The 26,684-nt window shown below is 38.0% G+C and overlaps 2 protein-coding genes across 2 annotated transcripts in view; one reads left to right on the top strand and one right to left on the bottom strand.

Annotated features, from left to right (window-relative positions):
* LOC139687343 (gamma-tubulin complex component 3-like) overlaps positions 1-11,853 on the top strand; it is a 47,483-nt gene extending 35,630 nt beyond the window's left edge. Inside the window, exons 13-16 of the mRNA XM_071584515.1 lie at positions 34-169; positions 6,265-6,485; positions 6,622-6,861; positions 10,871-11,853. Of these exons, the coding sequence (XP_071440616.1) occupies positions 34-169; positions 6,265-6,485; positions 6,622-6,861; positions 10,871-11,059 (786 nt within the window). The 3' untranslated portion in view covers positions 11,060-11,853. The remainder of the gene's footprint in view (positions 1-33; positions 170-6,264; positions 6,486-6,621; positions 6,862-10,870) is intronic.
* A 108-nt stretch (positions 11,854-11,961) lies between these two features.
* On the bottom strand, positions 11,962-25,853 carry ScsbetaA (Succinyl-coenzyme A synthetase beta subunit, ADP-forming). The gene is made up of 9 exons (XM_071584516.1): positions 25,627-25,853; positions 24,911-25,179; positions 24,561-24,723; positions 21,691-21,793; positions 21,345-21,506; positions 19,994-20,137; positions 15,867-16,027; positions 14,071-14,190; positions 11,962-13,962 (listed from the first exon to the last, which is right to left on the bottom strand). Exons 1-9 carry the CDS (start codon positions 25,690-25,692, stop codon positions 13,798-13,800), a joined length of 1,353 nt encoding a protein of 450 aa, XP_071440617.1. The 5' UTR covers positions 25,693-25,853; the 3' UTR covers positions 11,962-13,797.
* Between the last annotated feature and the right edge of the window lie 831 nt (positions 25,854-26,684).

Genomic DNA, 26,684 nt, shown 5'->3' with positions numbered 1-26,684 from the left:
TGATGCTATCTTTCATTAACATTTGCTTTACAGATATTTACTCCAAAGGAAATTACCACTTACTTAATGCTCTTCAACACACTGTGGAGAGCCAAGCGGATGGAGTGGATACTCTCGTGCATGTGGAAAAGACAAGTCACCTCAGTGAAGATGCTCCGTAAACTTCCAGGTGAGAGCTGACTGTGACAAATATATTCACAAGTGATTGGCTTGAATTTTTCTCAGTGAAAAAGTTAAGAGTTATCATAGAGCAGGGAGAGTTAGAAAACAGTTGAAAATGGTTTTTTTTTAACTTGCCAAAACAGGGGGCTAACGATAAAAAAAACTCTGAAGTGCAAACTGGAAACTCCCAAGTTGAGAGTGAATGATTTTTCTTATTTTTGAGATCATATTTGTTTGAGAAACTATTGCATGCTCAAACCCTGGCCAAACAAATCCTTAGTAGAACTAACTTCAGTGGTAATAATGGCGTGACAGCAATGAGGGGTGATTACCAAAAAGCACCCAATCCAAAAAATGAAGAGATAAATCATTGAAAAAATGGAATATTACTCAGGGAAGTCCGTGGTTGAGAATGAAAATCTAAGAAGTGTGAACCCTGAAGTTTCTGTTATGTTGTGAAATGAATTTTTTAGTGATGGTTAAATACTAGTATATTGTGGTACAAAGCCATTAAGTACTCACAATACCATAATGGACCAGCTGTTGTGCATGTATTTTAATAATTTGCTTGGTAAAAATATCACCAAACTTCATGAAACCTTGAGGTTAGAATAACTTTTAGTGAGGGTATTTTAAAGCATCAAAATACTATTGCATGAATACTCTGTATTTATTTTATTTGTTCATGCTTCCTTGTATGTTATTTATTTGATTTAAACCACAATATATCCAGGTATGCTTAAAAAATGCCTGGGGACTCGGAGAGAGATCAGTTAGATTATAAAAAGAGACGTTTCAGGCGTGATATGGTGGATTATCATGGTTAATTATAAATAGCAATTTTCCACAAAAATAAAATTTAATGCGACTGGTTTCACCTGACCTGATGATGATGTAGTAAAATTGAAACCGGTTGCATTAAATTTTATTTTTGTGGAAAATTGCTATTTTTAATTAATCACTTGGATTATGTTATGGTTGGACCCAGATTTAGGAACAAAGTGATTAATTATCAGTTCCATGCGAGCAAATGCAAGGTCAGATCATAATTTAGTGGTAATAAAGTGTTGCATTTAATTCAAGATGATAAAACAGGGAAGACGGTTGGTGAAATGAAATGTTAAAGCATTAACTGGAATGAATAGAAAGAAGTGCCAGGAGGCAGTAGATAAAAATTGTGTGAGGAAAGGGAGTTGGTGCAGTGGAAGAAAAATGAGAGCATCTCAAAAGAGGAATGTCAGCAAATGCAACTTACACCTTAGGAACAGCCGGCAGAAAAACAGCGGGGGAAACCATGGATTACAGATGAGATGATTAAGAACATGGTTGGAAAAAGGAAATGGAAGAATGGAAACATAGAATTAGGAAGAAGAAGGGTGTGCAAAGAGTTGAATAATGAACTGAGACAATAAATTAATTTTGCAAAATAAGTGTGGTGGAGGATGTAGTACACGGGCATGGAAAATTTACCGAGGATAGGTGAAAAGAGTGCACTGTATAGGAAGGTCATGAAGTTAGTAAGGAAAATCCATGCACACTATGAAAGATATGACAAGAAAATTATTGATTGAACCAATAAAGATACATGGGAGATAGATGGAATACATGAGAGGATATGTAGTAAAATGTTAGTACAGAAACTTTAAACATAAACTGTAATTATGATACAGATGAGGTGAAAGAAATAATGTTGTACTGGCAATATAATGAAAAGATATTGATGATAAAGTTATTGGCAGAATCTATGGATACAGTGATAATGTAGGTGTATGTATATGCCGACGTCCAGCCATTCAGATGAAATAGAGGAAGTATACGAACAACTGGAAGAGGTTTTAGGAACATTAATAGGGAAGGAAAACCTCATAGTAATGGGAGATTGGAACGCTGTGGTTGGCTAGGGGCTAGAGGGAAGTAGCTTGGGAATTGGGAAAACGAAACCCCACAGAAGAGAGACTGATTGAATTCTGCAACAAGAAAAACATGGCAGTGGCAAATATCATCTTCAGTCGACATCCAAGAAGAAGATAAACATGGAAGATGCCTGGAGACAAAGCACGATACCAAATTGATTACATCCTAGTCAGGAAGAGATACGAGAACCAAGTTAAGAAGTGTAAGAGTTACCCTGGCGCAGGTATAAATGGCGATCAAAACCTGGTGATCATGAACAGCAGACTGCGATACAAGAAAATGAAGAAAGAGACGCAACAACCCAGATAAAACACAACGCAAGATACTGGAAGAAAAGAGCGCAAGAGAAAAATTCACTGTGGTCATCGAAAGGGAAGTAGAAGGAAATAATGAAAATACCAGTACTGACAGTTGATGGAAAGAAATGAAGAATTTAATGGCCCAAGCTGCAGATAAGCTCCTTGTGAGTAAGGCAGAAATATCTAAGAAGCCATGGATAACAGCTTTAATAAGACGTCTCATAGACGAAAGAAGTAAATACAAGAATCCAAGGCCAAATCCAAATCCAAGAGTTCGATGTAAAGGCCAAAATGTGCTGTTTTCGGACTCATACTGAATAAATAAAAATAAAATAAATAAATAAGAAATGAGAGTGAAAAAGACCTCTATAAACAGTTGTGGAACCAGGCCATACGAGAGTGCAAGAAGGCAAAGGAAGAATGGATAGAAAGCTGCTGTAAGGAAATTAATGACAGCATGAATAAGGGAAATAGCAAGATGGATTGTAAACTAGTGAAGAGGCAGTTGGGGGGAAGAAAAACAAAATTGCAAAACATCCGAGGCGATGATGGAAAAATACTAATAGATAATGATGATATTGGGAATGGATGGAAAAAATACATTGAAGTACTCTATCAAGCTCCCAAACCACCAGAAGATGGCTGAATAAAAGATGGAAGCATGGTAGGTGGAGACAATCGGGGTCCACAGATATTAAGGAGCGAATTTGAGAGAGCTGTGGCAGACCTGAGAAACAACAAGGCACCAGGAGTCGATAAAATAAACAGAGAAAATATCAAGGCACTCGGGGTCAAAGCGAAGGATGCCCTCTATGGAATAATCAAAGATAGATACGGCAGCGGAAAGATACCAGAAGACTTCGAGAAAAGTATAATGATTTCAATACCAAAGAAACCAAAAAGAGATTTATGCAAAGGACATGGAACATTGAGCCTGGTGGCTCAAGCGTAAAAAATTCTTACCCGGATAATTAGCCAAAGAATATATGGAAGGGTAGTAGGAAATCTCTCAGAAAACTAATTCCAATTCAGGAAAAATCAAGGAGCAAAAAAGGCCATTCTCAGCTTGAGAGTTCTGGCCGAAACAATGAGACCCGTAAATAAGCCATATGTGGCATTCGTGGACTTGGAAAAGGCCTTCAACACTGTCGAATGGAAACTGGTTGTTCAAGAGACAAAAGAATTATCCATTACCACTACAAGAATCAGGTTTCAACAATGCAAATGAAAAATGGAAGAAAAATAGAAGCCAGAATAAGCAAAGGAGTAAGACAAAAGATGCGACCTCTCGCCAGTACTATTCAACGTATGCCTGGAAGAGGCAATAAAAGAAACACGCGAATTGGGTATCGAAGCAGTCTAGGTAAATAGAGCAGAAATCAACATGCTCCGGTTTGCAGATGACATCGTAGTAGTGACGGAAATGCGAGAGGACCTACAAGCAACTCTTTAAGTGCTATGGACTAAAGTACTGGGGGAATATAATATGAGCATCAGCAAGAAGAAAACTAAAATCCTTGCATGTGGAAGAGAGAAGCTGAATGCAGGTATCAAAATTTAAGGGGTGAAACTAGAGCAAGTGGAATCTTTCATCTACATGGGCAGCAGCATAATAATATGGGATGGAAGAAGTTCGACCGACATCAAGCAAAGAATAGCCCAAGCTAAGAACACATTCATGAAGAAGAGACAATTAATATTTTAAAAGAAGCTGAGGTAGGAAACAAGGTAGCAATTCGTCATGACTTGCGTGTGGAGCATGGCACTCTATGGGTCTGAGACTTGGAAAATTGGACCAGCGAAGAATAGAAGCCTTTGAAACATGGTGCTGGAGTAGAGTGCTGAAGATTTAATGGACAGACAAAGTAAGGAACGAGGAAGCATATAGAAGTGCAGAAGAGGATAGGACCATATGGGGAAAGACCAAGAAACATGTATATAGGAAAAATTAAGAAGGATGTAAAACAGAGAAGGTACCAGGGATTGGGGGAATTGAGATTAAATAGAGTAGAATGGAGGGCTGCAGTAAACCAATCCTAGGATTGAAATACTGATGACGATGATGATGAGATTAACTTAAGTCCAGGCATACTTGATTGTGGCATAAAATGGGCAATAAAGGAATTGAAACAAAATAAGGCTCAGGGTACAGATAACATCTCCGTAGAACTAATTAAGGGCTTAGGAGAATGTGGAAAGAAGATATTTTGTGGGTTAATGTATAGTATTTATGAGGGAGGACTTTGGGTGGAAGATTTAATCAGAAAAGTGCTGGTTCTTATTCCAAAAAAAGCAAAGGCAGTCATATGTGAAGACTACAGATCAATGATTTTGATTCTGTATGCAGCTGACGTGGTTCTGAGGGTTATTGATCAGAGGATGGAGATCAGGGCAAATGATTTGTTAGGGGATGAGTTGGGGTTCCTGGAGACAGGCATGAGAGATGTCTTAGCAGTAATGAGACCACTAATAGAAGGAACGTGGAATGCGATCAGGATTTATTTGTATCTTTTGTAGATTTTGAGAAGGCATTTGAAAGAGTGCATTAGGTAGAATGATTTAATGTACTGCAGAAAATAGGAATAGATTGGAGGGATTGGACATCTGGTACATCTCCAACTATTCAGCTGCAAATAGTGGATGTAGAGTTAGGAAGGTTGGTGTTGGAAGTTACTAAGACAAGGGGGATTCATAAAATCAGTTAGATTTGCACATGATCTAGCTTTAGTTAGCTAGTCAGCCAAGGTGTCACAGTCATTACTGAGTGACTTAGAAAATCTGTGTAATAATTATGCAATGATGTAAGCTAAACAAAGGTCTGTAGGTTTTTGAGTAAGAGAAAATCTTGTTTGAACGTTGAAATAGGAGGGCAAAAATTAGAGCAGGTGGAACATACAGATATCTTGGAAGTGTCTTGAACCAAGATGGTGGCAATAGAAGGGATATAAACCATAAACACAGTAATCAACCTGAAGGTTGGTTTGGTAGGTGATGGTATAGTTCACCCAGTACTAAGCCCTATACAGCGTGTGAAAATCACACATCAGGGTAGGGGGGCCAATTTCTTTCCCTGTACTCGTTACGGTTTCCCAGGAAGATCTGGTATCTGAAAAATCACATAGCTTGGGTGGAGCTGAGGGTGCCCAGAGACTTGCCCGGGAATCGAACCCGGGCCTCCTGGTCAGTAGTCCAATGCTCTACCCCCTGGATCACCTCAAGCCACAGAAGGGATATTAGAAGTGGAATTGCATTAGGCTGAGAAGACTTTGCGAGGAGGGTATTGATGACACGAATGTTGAATAAGGACGTTGAGAAAATAATAGTGAAAACTTGGGTATGAAGGCAATATTTTTACAGATCAAAGGCATGGTTATTGAACCAAGATTATATGCATGGTTTGGAGTAGACAAAAACTGGCATTTTATTTTAAATGATTGGAGAAAACTGTTTCTGCCCAAAAAAAACCACAAAACTTATGGTTAATTTGAGATTATGATCCTGGGGTACAACTAGCATCCTGATCACGTAAAACATTGTTGAAGATACTCCTAAATAACCACTTCAATGTAAGCCAGATAAATATGTCTGAAGTTAGTTGCTAGGTAGTGGGGAATTCATCGCACTATGTGACAATTTCTGACTGGAGATACTCCAGTCTTTCCCTTCAATTTTCTATTTGATCATTGTAATGAGTCTAACAAATATTTGTTTTGGATTGAAGTTTTTCTAAGCACTACATAACGTAAAAGAGGAAGTAAAGTATTTACTTAGTAGAAATGTATTTGCTTAGTAGAAATGTACTTTTTACAATGCCGTTTTATTTTTATTGCCTATGTCTTTCTGCAATGAGTGTTGTCTGCACTGAAGATTTTCATAAATTTTATTTCAGAGTTGAGACCTATTCAGCAACAAATGCATTTACTGATATCGGAAATGGTGCACTTTGTCCATCAAATGCAGTATTATATATTGTTTGAGGTCCTTGAATGTTCTTGGTCTGTTTTAATGCCACAAATTCAACAAGCAGAAGCACTGGATGATATAATTAATGCACACTCAGCATTTTTGCAAACTGTAGCAAAGAGAACACTTCTTAATAGTGATACAAAGGTTTGTAGAATTGTTTCATTATTTTGATTTGTTAATTGATCACCCAATGGTAATGAATTACAGAAATTTTCTTGTTTAAAATATGTTTACATTTCTTTGTCATTGGCAAAATAAAATAAACATTTATTCTTGGCAGGATCTATTGACACAACTTAGAGCAGTGTACGACTTGATCCTTCAGCTGAGAGGCCACGAAGATGTCCTTCATGAAAGGGCATTTGAAGAACTTGCTGCTAAAGATCCAAGGGTGAAAGAAAAAGTTGTTGCAGCCGGACCCGAAGCAGAAAAGGATTGGGATTCTAAGAGGAAGGACTTCACCTCTCGTTTCCTCCCAACAGCTCGTGCACAGCTTAAAATTTTAGCCCAGAGCTATCAGGTTGGCTGAACTTATTTTTCAGATTTTTCATTTTGAGTCAAAAAATTTCAAATGGACTTCAGAAAGGCATAAATGGAAGTTAAGCGTGACTGCCATCATAATTAAACAACGAAGGTTAAATTACAGATTGAAGCTCTTGTATAAATTGGAAGGAGGTCTCTTTAGCGGTGATGCTGAAAATGTATTATTACCCCCATCGTACTACGGTAGAAGAGATGATGCTAATAAAATTAGAGAGATTAAGTGTAGAGCATGTAGATTTAAGAAACAAATATAAATAATTAGGGACTTGAAGGGGTCAACATACGTTTTTGAATGACCTACGGTTAGTAGTAGTTATCAGTCCTCTTCATTCTCATATTATTATCAGCCATGAATATAGGGTTATTTTTAAAGGAAGGTAAAGAACATACAAAAATGTGACTTCGTTTTAACAATGTGAAATTTCCTTTTAGAAACTAAAATATCAATAATTCATACTTACTTAGATCAGCTAATTTATTATGACATTCAATTTTATTCCCCAGCTCCCAAAATTTTAACTCATGATTCGTTTTAGGAATGTTAAAGAAAATGCAAACATCCTTTCTTTTTTCTTAGTTCCTCTGAAGACATTATACAGGGTTCGTCCGGAAAATAAGTGTACTGAGCTCAGGAAAAAAAATTTATTACACTTTTACATATCTTAAGCTAATATTCCTCAAAATAGGACCCTTGTGAGTCGATACACTTGTTCCAGCGGCGTTCCCATTCCTGGAACGCTCCCGCGAAGGCATCATCGGGAACTTCTCGAAGACACGTCGTCACGGCCTCTTTGACGGCGTCCAAAGTCCCGTATCGCGTTCCTTTCAAACTCCTCTTTATCTTCGGGAACAGAAAGAAGTCCGGTGGTCCCAAGTCCGGGCTGTAGGGCGGGTGCGGCAGCGTTGCCACGCCGTGCTTGGCCAAGAAGTCCGACACGACAAGCGCGGTGTGAGACGGCGCATTGTCGTGATGCAGCCGCCAGATGTTTTTGATCGCTGGCCGGACGCGGGCGACTCGCTTTCGAAGCCTGTCGAGCACTTGGACGTAAAATGCAGCATTTACAGTTTGTCGTTCAGGTACAAATTCGTAGTGGACGACTCCCCTTTTGTCAAAAAAGACAATGAGCATCGCCTTGATCCAAGATTTGCTCATGCGAGCTTTCTTTTGACGGGGTGATGATGGGGTGTGCCACTCCGCACTTTGTCTCTTCGACTCCGGGTCGTACTCAAAGATCCACGTCTCGTCACCCGAAACAACGTTCTCTAAAAAATGTGGATCATTTTTGCAGTGATCCGCAAGTTGTGTCGCGATTTCCAAACGATTGAGTCTTTGATCATCACTGACCACTTTCGGCACCAACTTTGCACAAATTTTTCGCATCTGTAATTGGTGCCTAATAATCTCGTGCACTATTGTTTTTGGCACATTACACTGCTCTGCTATCATCCGAACACTAAAACGACGATCAGAGTTCAGTACATCGCGAAATTTTCGCACATTTTCGTCGGTGAGTGTCGTTGAGGGGCGTCCAGGCCGTGGTTCGTCGTCGACCTCTTCTCTGCCCTCCACGAACATCTTGTGCCACCGAAAGATCATGTTTCTGGACATGGCTGACTCCCCGTAAGCCTGGTTAATCATACCGACAGTTTCGGTAGACGATTTCCCAAGCTTTACCGCAAATTTGATGGAATAACGCTGCTCCAAAAACTTCGGCATCGCGTTCCGTGACGTGGGTCGAGCGTGGAGGTTCGCGTTAACAGAGCTCCTCACTACACCACAGCTCAGAGCCGACTGCCTTTTTCAGCGTCGCTTGCCAACATACCCCCCTCCAATCGCAGCCCGTCAGAGCGGTGCTGGGCGCGCCTGGAGCGGCGGGAAAAAATCAGTACACTTATTTTCCGGACGAACCCTGTATGCTAACATCTGATCATCTTGCCTTTGGCTGCAATAATCTTCATTCTTTTTTTGCACTCAAGAGAATCTAACTCACTTGTACTTAATGCCGTTACTTGGAATCAGTTCCGGCACAGTAGTTATGCGGGGAAAGGAGAGAAATTTCAGCATGTCGGCAAGTCTTTCGTGTTAAGTGTTGTCACAATCCCCATTGTAGTTCACTCTGGACATTGCATTGGTTATACTTGGACATGCGTTAATTGAATGGAGCCATCTGTCATTGCACTTATGCTGCTGTGCATGAATCCGTCCACACTGGGTGTGTTGGGAGGATGAGGTAGAGTTGAATGACATAGTATGGTGTTGAGGCAAAAACTATAAGGTGTTACTTCTTAAAATTGGAAGTCTTCTCTTGGGCACTAGAAATGTGATTCCCTTGGGGATTTGTTCCTCTGCTGCTCATAGAAAATTGGATGATAATGTAAAGATGAGGGGAAAAATTTGAGGACTAGATGAGAATGCTTTTTTTGCATCATCCATTTGACTGAAAGGGATCCATCCGGATCATTTAGGTGCCAGTTTTATTACTTCTGAAGTATTCTTGTGAATACTGCCTGCACATATAACTTGAGAAAGTATATATTTTGATTAATCAATGCTGAATTGCAAAGCATCGACTTGCCTTTGTGTGAAATCATTTTAGGAGTCTTGAATTAGAATGTTTGGATTTGTCATTGCTCAGTTAAAACTTTGTTTTCAGACTTTAAGGTGATAACTAGTTGGTAACCTTTCATCTGTTTACCAAGCAATCATAGACCTCATCTGAGAATGGAGTAGCTAGCTGACCAGCCCAATGAGTTTATCAATGCTAATTTTAACATGTCAATCTTTATATTATGACACCAAACCTCTGCGTTCCGACCACCATAGTCAATGGGATTTGCGTTCATTTGTATTCTGTTTCCATGAGTAATGTTACCTGGTTGATATAATACCTAGCTCTCTTTACTACGATGCTCATTTTCCCAGTGAGTAACCATTCATGCCGTACCTTATTACGATTAGTTTTTAGATATTTTAGTTCCATGTGAGCCACCACTTTGGTGTGTGGCAGGGAACGAATGCACATAGACTAATTTTGACCTGAATATGGCCCCTGCCATGGTCGGGTAATGTTTTTCTGATCCCTTATCGTTTGTGGAAAAAAATGTCATGTTTGATCTCTCTGTTCCACACTTAAGTTCCAATTTTAACGACGTGAACTCTCCTACTATGGGGGTGATAATAGATTTCCAAATCACTGCTAATGAGGCATATGTACTTCCAATGTATGCAAGAGATTTAATCTGTGATTTAACCTTTGCTCCAGTAAGTGATTCCCAGCCTAGCTCCTCTAACATTTTGCATGCGCTACTAAGTTTATCATAACTACGCTTTACACATCTAGCTCCTCTATGCTTCACGCAATCCAATCTAGCAATCAATCCAACTTCGTGAGGATCCCATATACTAGCAGCATATTATATTGGTCAGGAAGTGGTTCTTTCGGGTTTTCGGGAAAGTATTATATTGGTCAGTTGAATAAAAAAACTAAGTCTGGAACCATGCTCTTCAGATTGCTTTGTTAATCACTCTGACTTATCTGTTCAGGTAAGTTATTTAATCTTAGGTTGGATCCTCATGGAGGCTGACTCTGCTGGCTTCCTGGCTGATTCCCCTGTACTTTATGAATGGGTTAAGGCTCTTAATGTTGTTTGTTGAAGGCTGCATGCTAATGTGTTATTTATTGTACAACTATGGGTGGCACATTTTGTGGGTAATTAGGTGACCTTAAAGGGATGGGAATGAGTTAAGAGAACTGGAATAGATAAGTGATTGGGAAAGGGCAGGTGGGTGGGGAAGTAAACATGTAAGGTTTATGGAATTTGAATAGATGCTCAAGCCATTTCATTGCTTACCCTGCCCACTCTCTCACCTCATTCCCCACCAATTTAGAAATTTCGGATTGCATATTCTTATATTTGGGTATAAAGAAATGGTGTTATTTATTTCCTTTCATATTTCACATTTAACTTAATCTTCTCACTTTCAGGATGTAGTGAAAAGATTTTTGCTGAGTTTGGCATCACAGCCTGATGTAAGTTTGCAGCTTCTCAGCTCACGCTTAGATTTCAATGAACATTACAAGAAGAGGGACTCGAGACTTATTGCTACATTAACTTACCAGCACCGTCGCATGACTGCTAATTATGGAGTAGCTACTGGCTCTCCTCTTAAATGACAAAGAGATCTTCAGCACAACTCGCTGACGACTGTAAATGTAATGGGTGCCAAGCACCTTGGGGTAAATGATGATGTGAATTTTTCAAGATTTGGGAGAAGGAAAAAAAAGGAAGGCATGTGATGCTGTCTACTTGCCTGAAGGGTTGTGTATCTTTTCATGTAATGATGGCAGTTGCAGTCAGCTTACAAGAAGGAAGTTGTCTAAAAGATTCCCTGTAATGGCTGCATTGTTACTATGCCTTTACTGCTTAAACCATCATCCTTACCAGCTTAATGTGGTACTTAATGCTCTCTTCTGGGGCTTTCTGATACACATCATTTGAGATACATATGTAGTCCTATAAATTGGGATTATTAGACTGATTTCTTGAACAGTACTTTTAAGGAGATTATATTTTCCCCACATTCTTGTCTAATTTGTCAATAGTATAAACGTACAAAGCCAATAAAAGCTTAACTGTGTGGCAGCTGAGCTTTTGTAAGGGATGTGCCATACAAATGCACATTTATATTGTTGAAGCACTGGAATATTTAAATAATAGGGGAATGAGCATTGAATTTTGTATTATTCATTGTGATAATAATGTTATCTTTAACTCACTGTTTATGCAGCAAGCATTTTCCTTCAGTCTTCCATGTACAAAATTATCCATGCACATGTATTACTTGAACTAAGTTGATTTGATAGTAAGTAGCTTTATTCAGTTGATGCAATGTGTACATTTTTTTGTAATTATCAATTCAATTTGATTCTTAGAAATTTGAAAGTATTGCTGTACTGAATGAATTTTTGCAGGAGATGATCTCTTGTGAATGCAATGGATATTTTATGTCGTTTGTATATTCATCACCTGACAAAAGCAAAATTAGTGGATTGCCTAATGCATTTCACAGTCATGCTTGTACTGGAATATAAGGGTGCTTTATTAAGTCACATTACAAAAGAGCACAACCAGAAATCGTACCAACTTGCTAGGTATATAGAATTGTTCAGGTCATTACTGGTGATATATTTTTAATGTGAGGCTAAGTGTTTTTGCTTTGTATTAATGAAAACCTGTAAAATTAATTGCATATGAAAGACAATCAAAATACTTTAATTAAGCTAGCGTTTGATCTCTCTTACTTGCAAAAGGACATGATATCATTTTGTCATCTTTCTCAGATTTCATAAATAAATGGTGCTTTGTTGTTGTAACCGTTGTTAAGAGATAAATACCATCTGCTTGTTTTGTGGATTACATGTTTGTTGATTTGGACATTAAATAGGAATTCGCAAAATAAAATTTGAAATTTTTTCAATGAGAAATGGAAGTACATACATAAAAAAAGCATTCATTGTAACTAATGGTTTAAATCCATTCTTCCAGTTATTGAATGTAACAATATTTTCAAAATCTATGTAGACATTTATCTTAAATAATAATTTTTTTTACATGAGTTCATATCCACATTTTCAGTAACAATAAATACAATGATATTAACAAACATCTGTTTTTCAACTTCTTTTTAAAAATAACCAACACCTTCAACAGTTGCAAGAGAGGGAATGGTGTGCATATAACTTAAAAAGTACAAGCTCAGAATAAATTGGCTTCTGAATATGTAGCAAGGTATTTGGTAACGCCTGGAAGATAATTACACCCACAGTGATACAGCAGGACTGTATACTGGCACTACTGCATACATGCCTTATGTATAAATACTTCATGGAGTTTTCCTGAAGAGGCATTGGCATCGCATTTGTGAAGATTAGACACACGAGTCTTTTGCAGCTATTACAGAATGAAATATGTGTGAAAACTTTAATAGCTATTAATTTTGGTTAAAAGGTTCTAATGCTTGGCTGAAACTGTTAGCACTAATCAGTTGGGAAACCATGCCATCTACGTTAAAACAAAAGTGCCATTATCCCTTATAAGCCAACAACTTTATTTGCAAACATCATTGTGCAAAACAACTAATTAAATAATATAGAAATAAAGCAGTTATCCTATTCATATATGTATATACATGTAAGAATGCACAATTATCTATTTACTGTACAATGCCAACAAAATATGAGAGAAAGTGATTTGGATTAATAGAAGAAAATTTCATGTGCTCATAGGAATACTATGTAGGACTAGAGTAAATTGTGCATTCATTTAAAGCTAATAATACAATTAAAAAAATAGAGGCTGAAAGTTTTTTTAGCAGGGAACACACTTGATACAATGTTTTTGGGATAGTATAACACGGACACTTAATAAGGGGACCATAAAAACATCTACAGCCGTACTACTTTTTGCTGTTCAGCTGATGACAATCATCCCTACATGCATTTTAGCCGAAGGAATATGCACATCACCCAACCAGACAGAAATCTTTTCAAGCTTCTCGGTCTTTCTTACAGACTTAAATATAATTTTACTTGGAAAAGCATTTTGGACGGAGCACACACCTTGGAAATGATGACATTGTATTGACACAAAATCAATCTGAAATCAAGACATCTTGATCTTGTGTTTCATGTCTTAGGAATAACATTAACCCCATAGGGGCGAGAAATTTCCAAAATACTATATCATGGTTCAAAACATACTCATTACTTTTTCATAGGTTGCTCCAGACCATAGCTCTTTTCCTAAGTGGTCACAATAGCCAAGTTGTAATTGCTCTGGGCTTCTCTTATGTATTTTGATCCCACCTGTTTGATCTTTTCTTTTCCATTTGTTTCAGGGCTTTGCTTATAATTTAAATGGGTATCTCAAAGTTGACATCCAACCTTGCAGACTTTGCTAAACTAACTATGCTGGACAATTTAACTGCCAGTCGGGCAGCCTCATCCAAGTTATCACAGGCCAAAATCTTCAACCCCGAAGCAGCAATCAGGACTTTGGCATCATCAACATTAGTTCCCTGGAATTAATGGGGAAATTGAGATATTTATACAAAGGTTGAAAATTAATACAAGTCTAATTGTTTCTGCATGGGCAAAACATTTCTGAAAGATGAAATGATACATACTTGTAACCGGCAGATGATTGGAACTCTGAGGTTGAGTTCTTTTGCAGCAGCTATAATTCCCTCGGCTATCACGTCACACCTCATTATTCCTCCAAAGATGTTAACCATTAAGGCATTCACCTGAAGGAAATATATATATTGGCAATGGAAGACTTTCTGAGCAAACAAATTCATTTACATTTTAAATGCAATAATTGAAATTGATGAACATTTTCCTACACAGCATCCCTTGAAAAAAGTGCAGTAGTTCAATTGCAAAGGTAATTGTCTGAAAATAGCTTATATCCTTGTTGAGGGAGTGAAGATTTCAACATTAGTGTTTCACCAATTTTTTTTTCAAATTTATAGTTTACATTTCCAAATTTTTTAAAAGACTTTTTTTGGGGACAACCAAAGAGGAAGATATAATCTGTATTGTCAGTAATTTATAATGTGAAAATTAGAAATTACTACAATTCACATTTGCTAATTGTGCTGTGAACTGGGAGGGTCGCCGATTGGACTTAAGTTTCTCAGCATTACAAAATGACCACTCCATCTCATAGTTTTCACTTGACTATTCTTAACATCAATATGCAATGGCTCCATCATCAATTACTTCATCATAAAAGCTCCTTCGCATAATGCAATTCATTACTTATCCACACTAATTTGAACATTTGGTCCAAAATACTTCCAAGATAGGTGAACTTAATCTTGCTGTTTTTTCCCCTCACATTTAAACGTTTAACTTATCTTTCTTCTTTCTGATAACCTCATAACCTTCGTGTTTACATTGATTCTCATTCCATACCTATCGCACTTATTTTCTATTGCATTCTGCTGTGATTGTAATCCCTTGGCTGGCTGGCTATCTTGATACTTGATCATCTGCAAACCTAACTGATTTTGCAAATTCCCCACAGTGATATTCATCTCTAATTCTACCCTCTTCACCTACCAATCCACATTTTCTACAGCGAAGTTTTTAAGGAAAAGAAGTGTGCTGTCAATCCATTTGCCTATCATGAAATGATTACTAACCTCTTGAAATATAATCATGGTATTTTAAGAAGAAAATTTAGAAGCTCTCACTCTTTTTTAATTTCTCCATCTTTAATCGCCTTCAAATATTCATAAATTCACCAAATAAACATGAGATTTTATGGTATGAGAATTAAACAAAAGGAAAATTGTACACTGCTGACAAACTTTCACTAACAATTTGGTGTTCCCTAGTTATGCATTCAAGTAGTAGTAGTGTTTAGGGGAGGCGACCGACAGCCGAGGTCATTTGCGCCATTAGGGATGGACAGGAAAGGATGAAGGGTGGAGAGAAACCCGGCGTTGGTATCAGCCTAATCTTTAGGAAAGGCACCAAGGAGTCAGTAGCTTAACGTCCCATCTGACGGACGGTGTAGTCACTCAAAGGGCCCGCCATAAGGATCCTCAAGTAAGGATCGCGATACCACTGGCAGATATTTGTCTCCGAGATTTGAACCCGGGCCTTCTCGGAGGGAAGCCAGTATGATAGCCATCGCACCATCTTAATCCCCTTATGCATTCAACCGTTGGTAAATAGCCATACCATTGTTTCATAAACTTTAAATGTCTGCTGGCTCATCTGATAACAAGCAAACTCAGACATTAACAAGGAATCATAACACCCTTAGTTGAATGAATTAATTTTGCAAATTGGTGACCCAATGTTTCAGTGAATAAAGCCATGTTGCCCACGAGATTGATTGCAAGTCCATGTTTTTTACTGAAAAAGGTGTCCATGGTTACGGGTAAGTAACTGAATGAGTCTTACTAACCTTGGGATCAGCAGTAATAATTTTAAATGCTTCTTTTACTTGCTGGGCAGTGGCACCTCCACCAACATCCAAGAAATTGGCTGGTACACCTCCATGGAGCCTAATTATGTCCATAGTTGCCATGGCCAACCCAGCACCATTTACCATACATCCTATATCACCTGCAATTATGACATTCTCAAAATAGTGTTGAGGTTTTCGCCTATTTTACTCAAGCTAATACCTTGGTGAAAAAAGTTAACAAATAAAAATAAAAATGTACGCCCATGTTATCCAAAACTAAAAATCTTCAACATGAAGTTTAATTTAATATATAACAGTATATCTTAGCTTGCAAAAAATTCCATGGGAAATTCACACAGTTTAATTAGTGAGGACTTCCCATCCATGCACCGGCAGTTTCCCAAAAAGATCCAGAAAATTAAGTGTTATATTATTTCCCGAGGGAAATACAGAGAGATGAATTCATAGAACCATTTGGATGGCTGTTAAATGCACTTTTATGTCTTTCCTGTCATTCACTAGCATGTTTAATTTTAGTTTTGCATAAAAGTTTAATTTCCAGAAATGGCTTCTTCTGACCAATTACTTTTCATTTTCAAATTGCAATGGCTCTCAACGATATGGCTTTGATGAGGGATATTTCCCAAAGGGCAATTGGTGAATCCCCATGAAACTTTGTAAATGAAACAAGGGAACATTCATTAGTGGTATTTTTTACAAGTATTCAGTTCACTATAGTTTTTGACACAATTGAAAATTATTTTAAAAAATCCCCAAATAATTAAACTTGTGGTACTGAATTGTAGCTTTCATAAAAAAAAAAATATATATATATATATATATATATATATATATATATATATATATATATATATATATATATATATATATATATACACATATATATACACATATATATACACACATACATACACACATACATACACACATACATACACGCATAGATACACACATACATACACACATACATACACACATACATACACACATACATGCTATATGCATACATACACACATATATGTTTCCGTTTCCATTGTTGCGCTCCTGGCGTGCTCTGCTCGTCGTAGCTCCTTCATGATGGCGGTAATGAAGTCGCAAATCACGCTCCAGGTTGATTCCGACGAAATCATATGTTCCACCAAGGTCTCTGGCGTAAGTTGAGTGTTTAACTTTAATACAAGGGCATCTCGCGATGCACTGAACCGTGGGCACTCAAAAATCACGTGTTCAGCATTCTCCTCGACTCCTTGGCACGTTGGGCAATACGGCGAATCCTCATGCTTGTATTTGTGCAGATACGCACGATAACACCCATGTCCCGATAGCACCTGCGTGAGGTAGTAATTGAGCTCCCCGTGGGACCGATTTACCCATTTCGCCACGTTAGGGATAAGCCGGTGCGTCCATCTTCCCTTCATTGATGTGTCCCACAATCTCTGCCATTCATTAAAACTCTCTTCTCTTAATTCTTTTCTGGTCTCACCCGGATTCTCCTGTCGATACCATTTCTTCCTTTCCTTTGCCAGGAGCTCCACTGGTAACATACTCGAAATCACGTTTATGGCGTCCTCGGAAACTGTCCGAAAAGCGCTTGCCACCCGCAAAGCACTAATCCGGTATGGCGCTGCTACCTTACTTCGATACCCCTTCCTCAGCAGTGCATCAGCCCATATGGGTATCCCATAGGTTAGCACTGAGGTTATAACCGATGCCAGCAGTTGTCTTCTTTTCTGCTTGGGGCCACCAACATTGGGCATAAGCCGGTGCAGTGTGGAAGCCACTAAAGAAGCTTTGCCACTGACTTGCCCCACCTGCTCCTTGAAATTTAGTCTGGTGTCTAGGGTCACCCCAAGATACCGAATGAACGGCCGCGATTTGATCTCGGTATTGCCGGCGTAAAGAGTCACTTTCTCGCACCGCCTTCTGCTTGAAACGAGAAGCGCTTCAGTTTTATGTTCTGCCAATTGCAATCCGACAGAAAACATCCATTTCTTGATCGCAAAGAAAACCTCCCCGAATATAGCGGTGACTTGCTCCACAAGTTTAGCGGTAATTACCACCGCCAAGTCATCAGCGAATGCCACGAGGCGCACCTCGTGCGGTAGTCTCAGCAGCAGTACCGAATTGTAGAGGATGTTCCACAGGAGTGGCCCCAGTACTGAGCCCTGGGGAACCCCTCCAGTCACTCTATACGTCTTCAGTCCGTCTTCTGTGTTGTACACTAGAAACCTGTTAGGCAGGTAACTCGCCACCATCCTCCGAAGACACCATGGGACATTAAACCCCTTTAGAGCCTCCATGACACACTTCCAACTCACTGAATTAAAGGCATTTTTGATATCTAGTGTGGCAATCAAGCAGTACTGCTTGGAGCCTCTTGTATACCTTTTTCCTGATATTGCGTCTTTTGCATTACTGACCACCTCGCTTATGGCATCCAACGTAGAGCGGGATTTTCTAAACCATACTGGGTTTCCGCCAGCAAGGGATCCACGACCTCCTCGATCCTGTTATAAATGATCCTTTCGAAGACTTTTCCAACCGTGTCCAACATACAGAGCGGACGATACGATGATGGTTCGTCCGGAGGCTTTTTTCCTTTAGGCATTAGAACTAGTCTCTGCCATTTCCATTTATCCGGGAATGTTCCTTCCTCGAGACATGTATTATACATATCAAGGAACATCGCAGGTGCAGCCTTGATGGCTATCTTCAGGGCCACGTTTGGGATTCCGTCAATGCCAGGAGCTTTGTTGTTTTTCACCCTTGCTGTTGCAGTGAGCATCTCCTCTTCCGTGATGGCTGGAATTTCCCCGTCTGCCTTCTCCTCGATATCATAACTCTCCTCTTTCTGTTGAGGGAACAGAGTTGATACAATTCTCCTGAGTAGCACTGGACAGGTAGGCGATGGCATGGGCTGGCTCTTCAGTCGACTCATGACAACCTTATATGGCCTGCCCCACGGGTCGCTGTCAACCTCACTGATAAGCTCTTTCCAGCTCTCGGTTTTGGCTTCCTTGATGGCCTTTTTGAGTTCTCTTCTAGCGTCCTTGAACTTTTCCTCCATTGTGGCAAACGTGGGCTTCCCTTGGGCCCGTTGAGCTAGTCTACGGGCCCGGTGACACTTACTTCGAAGACTTGCAATCCCTTCGCTCCACCAGTGTACCGAAGGTCGACTGTCATTATAGTTCTTCCGCGGCATAGTTACATCACATGCTTCAGTTACCCTTCGCATGACCTCCTCCACCTTTTCCGTCGCGTCTCCATAATTCACAGGACTAGTGTTCAATGCCTCGCAAAAGAGATCAGCTTGGAACAGCTTGGCTCTCCAGCCCCTTGAGTTCGATCTTGGTGGTTTCGCCCCTCGCTTCGCATCCTCATTTATCTCTATTTAGAAATAGAGGAAAAGCTACGGCTAATGGTCTCTCCTGCGAAGTAATAAGCCACCAGCAGTACCGCAGGAGAAAATAAAGACCACAGAGGAAGAGACGAGGGGTTTTAGTCGGTGGGAGTCCGACACGAGGGACAGGAAACATGAGGGTTTCTTGTCTATCAGTGCATAAAGCATTTCCCCTGAACTCTTAAAAAAAAAAAAAAAAACATACACACATACATACACACATACATACACACATACATACACATATATACACATATACACAAATATACATATATATACATATATATATATACATATATATACATATATATATATATATATATATATATATATATATATATATATATATATATATATATATATATATATATATATATATATACATATATATATATATAAGGTTTTAGAATATATTTCACTACAGCTATAATTATATAATTTAATTATTTATAGTTCTATATAATTGTACATATTGTACTGGTTAAAATACAATAAATAACACATTAATATAATGCACAACATCCACTTGAACCTTTCATTTTTACAGCCCACACTTAAGCAAACTATGCTGCCCACTGACTCCTCATTTAAAATTGCAGCATGAAGTTGATTGGTTAATTATAGACATTTTATGCTTAAATAAATAAGCTAGTAGCACATAGAAATTCCAGAGAACACGCGATTATTAGCTGTAAAAATTACCATCAAGGGCGATGTAATTTAAGTTATACTTTGCTGCCTCCACCTCTTTTTCATCTTCCTGTGTCCAATCTCGTTTAGAAAAAACCTCTTTTTGCCGGAAATCAGAATTATCATCAAAACGCATTTTTGCATCAAGGCAGAAAACTGGAATAAAAATAGACAAAATAAGTACATAGCTTCAGAGTCAATATTTAATAGCATAATAGTATACAACACCTGTTTACCAACTTATTCAAAAACTTAGCAATGTTATGCTGACCTCTGTGTAATTATAGTATAGTCTGTCTCTTAATCAAAGAGAGGGAAAGATGCTCTATTTATGAGTACTTAAATGAGTCCTATGCCTGGCCAATGACAGTTTACACATACAACGTATGAATTACATAACATACAGTTCTATCGTACTTCCAAACGTGTAAGTGAAAATGCAGTCAAAGAAGCGAGAGAGTTTGATTTACAGCAGCCATCTTACATGGACATTATAAAGTTCCCTGGAGAAGATGGAGCAAAGCGCAAATAGTTCATTAAAAGGACAATGAACTGAAATGTTTTTCTAATGCTCTGATATAAAATCTGACGGTGCAAGTAACATGGGGACAAGTAGAACACGTAGATTGTATTTACCTATACAACTCATATAATGTAAAACAAAGCAAAAAAGTGATTTTTAGCTGAAATTCAAACAATTCCTTACGACAGTAACTAAATGATGAGAAATGCAGTAATTCACGCTATACTTTAATCATTTGAAATTTGCCTCCACGTCATGCCATTTAAATAAATGTATTTGAGCATCAAATATACATTTTACTTCAACAAAATGACATAAGCCAAATACAGAAGGTTGTTTTGATGAAAAAAGTGAATCTACAATATTTAAGGTGAATATACACAAAGCAACATTATTTTCAAAGTATAACATCAAATGTGTAAATATTGTTGCGTTGTAGTGGACATTAGCGGATGACTCCGTTAAAAGTTACCGTTGTGGCAACTCGTGTAGTTTCTTGGAATTTGTAAATGTCTCTTACAACTCCAGGAATGATAATAGTATTCGGCCATATATCCTGTAAAATAACAACGAAGTTCCAATTCATCAATATTAATCAATGAGATCCTTGGAACATGGACTCCTGCAAATAAGAAACTTACATATTTTCTCGACAAAGATAAATCATCTCTTGGGTGAAATGCATCTTAATTTGAAATGACTTCTAAAGCAAAGATGAAATCTACTACTTCTAAACTCGTTTTACTTTCTAAAAAAATTCATGGAACTTCCTTATTCTGGGAATGTTTCCAAGTGTTCTAATACATGAAGAAAACTAAATGAATATCATAATGCACTCACACTTTCCATCAGTGTCTTCCGCATATGGGTTGACTTCAATGAGGAGGGCATCTTTTTTAATGAGCAAATCATACAACTTGAGGAGAACATCAGCCACTTGTTCCTGTTGATCAGCAAGTCCAATTGCTTTCGCTATTTTAATGCCTTGCTCCTTAGTCATACCTTTAAAAAAAAGAGTGCTGTTCATAGAAGTACATTCACACACTACCCATAGTAATCATCAAACTAGAAGGTATTCATTACTAAATTGGGAAGCCCATAAAGTTGTAAGTATTGGAAAGGGAAAGAAGTGCTACACAATTCAAATTCGCAATTGCCATCACTGGGCCAACTTCCTCCTCCACACCTTTTGTTATGTCTATCGGCTCTTTGATGATGGCATCAGGATTCTCGGCTGCAACTTCTTCTATGTTCACTCCACCTTGAGACGATGCTATCACAACTGGCCCCTGAAAATTTTTCAATCATAAAACACTGGATATAGACCATATTCTCAATTACTCTTTTAACAGAGAATGTTTACAGAAAAACCATTGAGGTGTAGAGAATTCAAGATTAAATGCAGAGATGATGGTTACCATGGTAGTTCAACATAAAATATGTGCACCTGAAATATTTGCCTCTAGCGGTAGTCCAGTGGGTAGAGGTTGGACTGCTGACCGGAGGGTCACGGGTTCGATTCCCGGGCAAGGCACTATGGGCACCTGCAGCTCCACCCAAGCTATGTGATTTTTCGGGTACCAGGTCTTCCTGGGAAACCAAAACCGGCACAGGGAAAGGAACTGGCCCCCCTACCCTGATGCGTGAATTTCACATGCCGTCGGGCTTAGGACTGGGTGAACTCTACCATCACCTACTAAACCGACCTTCAGGTTGATTACTGTCTATGGTTTTTTTTATGTATATGGCGTATTAATACATACATGGGTGGAGCATCCAAAGGTTATGATTTGGAAGATTTCTAATTCACCAGGACCAAATAATAAAGTCACTTTTGTCAACAAGTAGAAAATTAGTAAGGAAATGCCTCCCTTAATCTAAATGTGTGTATATATAAGATAAGGGCAAATGACCTTTACCAAAACGCATGTTCATATTTCAAACATAGACTAAAAAAAATTCCGTAGTACCTAAATTAGCAAAATAGTGGCATCACCCTCATAACTACCCAAATATTCCATACTTGGTTTTTTCTTATGACGTGAAACATGCTCATGATTAGCGAACTGATTTTGTTAATCACCGAATATTTATAACATTTTTGTGGGAAATCCAGACATGCTCATCATGAACTCTTGCAATAAAAAAGTTAACTGTACTTACAATAATTATAGAAGGTAGGTAGTGACTTGTTTTCACAAAATAAAATACTGTAGTAGAGAGTTCTTGTTTTTCGCTCCCATAATTAGTGATATACACTCTTGAATGAATCTCGCAGTAGCCATTGATATTCATACTAACTACCTCATTATTCACACAAACGTCCTAGATTTAATACGTATGTATATGTATTGAAATGAGGAAATTCAATAAATAGATACATGTACTTATGCATTATTGCTGTTTAACATTGGAAAAATTATGAATAATATTTTTATCATTCATCAAACTACATATCTGATACAATAAGCTTAATGCATATTGTTTTTTCCTCTTCACGACAAAAAACCACAGCTATCGACCAGGAGGTCAGTTTGATAGGTGAGGGTAAGCTCATCTGGTACTAAGCTCAAAAGCGAGTGAAATTCATGAGTCAGGGTGGTTCTTCATTCCCCATGCCGCCTATTGCTTCCCAGGAAGGTCCGCTACCCAACAAATTATACAGCTTGGGGGAAGCAGAGGGTGCCCAGAGGAATCACCTGGAATCAAACCTAGACCCTCCAGTAAGCACTCTCCCCACTGGGCTACCACACTAAGTCACATTAAATGTACAGGCATACTTTATTTCTTTAGGAGCAACTGAGATTACAGGAGTAACAATTTAGGCATCACGACATTCGATTCATACATGAGGTTTGTTCAATGACGCGTGATAGTATTTGTTATTTGCATTATTTATGATCACATTTCAGCTTGCAATGGCTGCCATTGATACAATACTGAAGTAGAATCAATTAAACTTGTAACACATAAACATTACCCATTAATTGAACAATTTAACATTAAATGAATATTTTGCACAATAAATTGATTATCACTTATTTGAATAGCCCTTGTACTTCCTACCGTAATTTTCATAGTATGCCTACTTTTCATTATTTCTATTCTTGTTTAAACTGAAAATGGGCTTAGTTCATAACGAACTATTATTATTCAACCCAGAACAGTTGTTTTTCAGTTTGTAAGGCTCTCTCTACCTAGCATTTTAAAGCAGTATAAAGCTACAAATAAAATCTAAGGATGTAAGAACTTCAAATTAATAGAAACATTTTCCAGATAAGTATGAATATGCTTAGCTTAGAAAAAATTTCAGCAAGTGCTTTAAAATTAACAAATCAACTATGCTATAAATTGTGCAAACATAGTGGGAGTCTTCTTTGTTATAGAGGAGCATTGCCTGAGTCGGCTGATATTAATGTGATCTGAAATGAGAAATTAGGGTAAACATCCTCAGTATTATGGGGCATGTACACTGATAGCATCATACCTCATGTAAAATGGCGTTTTTATATTTTATTGTCAGTCATCTAAGGTATTTAGGTAGTATGGCCATTTAAGCTAACAGCAATGAGAAGTGTAGCTATGCTTGTGGTACTTCAGAATTGCATGCCGCTGAATTCGATTGACTTGAGGGTTACTGACAAATGGTGAAAACAAAAAAAATACAAGAGCACTGCAAAACAGCATTTTTATTTACACAAATTAGCATGAGGATTAGCGAAAAGAATATCTTTACGTACGTCAAGTTTCTACCGACTTCAAAAAAAATTATTTCTCCTAGTATTAGTTGGGTCATTACATTTGTAGTTATCAACTATTCCACTCTGCAGTGAGACTGCTCAAATCAAAATGAAAAAGTACCCTCAAAATCAACACCCAAGAAATACCATTACATATTTATTACCACTCAATTCCCAGTGTAATATAGACAGACAGGACAATGACTTTTGGTATTAAAATAATTTCTAGCTTAGACATATTAATAAATAATTCTTTTGAAGACTCTGGAGAACACTTCAAGTTTCATAAATTCGAATGAAAGGGCATCTCACATACCTGAAATGCACGCTCCAACATGATTGCCAAGTAGTATTCCTTGCGTGTAAATTTTCTTTCCGTGACCATTACAGAATTGCAGATTCTTCCCTTCTCTCCAGTTTGCTTTGTTACTAAGTACTCCCCAATCATTTTTCCGGCTATGTCTTCTGCTTCTTGGGGCCTGGATAGCAAAAGGAAAAGAATCAATGGCAATGACGATTTTGATTGCAGCTATTTCGATTATCAGATAATTAGAAGGCCACTCGCGGACGCTTCATTTAAAATTTCTATGGGCAGATTAGCGAAAAAATTTCATTTGAAATACATTGAGCAATTCACGATGAATATAATTCATAGAAAGTACTTACGAATATACCATGCGAACGCCTCCTTTAAGTCCATTTTTGAAAGTGCCCTTTCCTCGACCTCCTGCTAGTACTTGAGCTTTTAAAACCAGATCTTTAACATTAAGTTTTGCTGCAATATCTTTGGCCTCACTTTTGGTTACCGCCACACCAAAATTGGGCACAGGCACCCCAGCCTCCTTCAGAAAAGTATAACTTACGTGCTCGTGAACATTTAGTCGCCGTTTCTGTTGCTCACTATTGATTGAGTTTTGATGAGCAGCAGATAACAACTGTTCCAGAAAAACCACAGTGATGCGCGATAATTAATATAAATTGAAAATAACATTTTTAGGAATAGATATATTAATTTGTAATAGATTACTGCGGAGGTTCGGGATGACAAAATTACAAATCATCCCGCCAGTCAAATTAAGGACTATTTTTATACCGTCGACTCTCAAATTACTTTCTCCGAAAAAAATATTATAGATCATGCGCTACTATGTATGAGTATCATATAATATTTAGCATTTTTTTGTCTAGCAGTAAGCGTCACAGTGAAGATAGGGAAATTCCGACATTCTTTCAGTGTCCCAACTTTATTCTTACAGCCACATTACACGAACAATTATGCACGAACTTTGTCACAAGACAGTCTCCTCCCTTCTAAAAGTGGAAGCCAAAATTTTCAGGAGTCAAAAAGTATTAATGGTGGAATACAATATTATAACTTTTACCTTTGGGCCGTTTCTACGGGCGAGATTTTCGGCAAAGGTCACTCCTCGGTACAACATCGTTGCCATCTTTCTTAACAGCGAAACAACTCAAGTCGGTAACACACTATCGAATTTATTGAAGTTTTTAGAGTTTTACTTATGTGTCGCTCGGAAAAAGGTAGATAAGGAACAAGGTTGTATTTTCTTCTTTGGCCTTTTACTGATCGATGGGGCTCAATGTCGTTTGTGAAAGATAATGATGACCATTGACCGTAGACTCATTTCAAAGGAAAAGGAAGTGATCTCTCTTTCTCAGTTTCTCAGTAGCGCACCATATTTAATTTGGGAAGCAGGTCATTGGCAGCTGACTAGTGCCAGAGAAACGCATCTATACATTGATTCGACGAACTTACGGAATGAAAAGAAAACCCATTTTCGTTTTCTTCAGCATTTATGGGATGAACCACTTAGACTAAGAGTATTGAGGTTCTCGTGCAAGTGATATGGTTATATTTGTTTCGGCGGGTCTTGTCTGTGTCACTTTATTATGTAAGTAGATCGATCGGCTAGTTATCCGCACAAGTACAATTTTGAATATTTGGGTATCTATCAATGTGATAGGTATAAGTTGTTTTTAAGTTCACTGGCATGATCTAATATTCGTTGTTGGCAAGAACGGTAACGTTTGGGGAACAGAAATTTAAGAAAAACTTGCGGACTCGTTTTCACAAGAATTACAGTTTGTGCCAGCATTTCAGTATTGTATGTGCTATATCATACTTTAATTTTTGGGAATGGCTTATATTATTCATGTGAAATTTTTGGAAATTATATGCATACTGAAATACGCGAATAAAAGATGACCCCAAAATTAGAATTAAGCCACAAAGTTTTGTCTGGTGTTTATAGATTTCTCCGTTTAAGGTGTTTTAGTGCGGGATTATTATAGACTTGGTGTGGGATGGTTCCTATTTAAAATATTTCAAATTCAGTATACGGTCCTTGCAAACGTCATTTTCCTCACTATGTATACTATCTTGCTAGGCTAATGATTGTGTTACTTATGCCTATGTAACAAT

This window comes from Hetaerina americana, unplaced genomic scaffold (genome assembly GCF_022747635.1).
Source record: "Hetaerina americana unplaced genomic scaffold, ioHetAmer1.1.p SCAF_19, whole genome shotgun sequence".
Classification (NCBI taxonomy): Eukaryota; Metazoa; Arthropoda; class Insecta; order Odonata; family Calopterygidae; genus Hetaerina; species Hetaerina americana.
Note: the sequence above shows the minus strand (reverse complement) of the source record. Positions and strands in the feature narration are given on the sequence as shown.

What these genes read in the sequence shown, in the direction of transcription:
- ScsbetaA (XM_071584516.1), bottom strand. Translation starts at nt 25,692, where the DNA reads ATGGCAACGATGTTGTACCGAGGAGTGACCTTTGCCGAAAATCTCGCC. An exon ending in TTATTACTGCTGATCCCAAG is followed by an intron (nt 14,191 to 15,866) that starts GTTAGTAAGACT and finishes TATTTCCTTCAG; the next exon opens with GTGAATGCCTTAATGGTTAA. An exon ending in CAATCATCTGCCGGTTACAA is followed by an intron (nt 13,963 to 14,070) that starts GTATGTATCATT and finishes CATTAATTCCAG; the next exon opens with GGAACTAATGTTGATGATGC.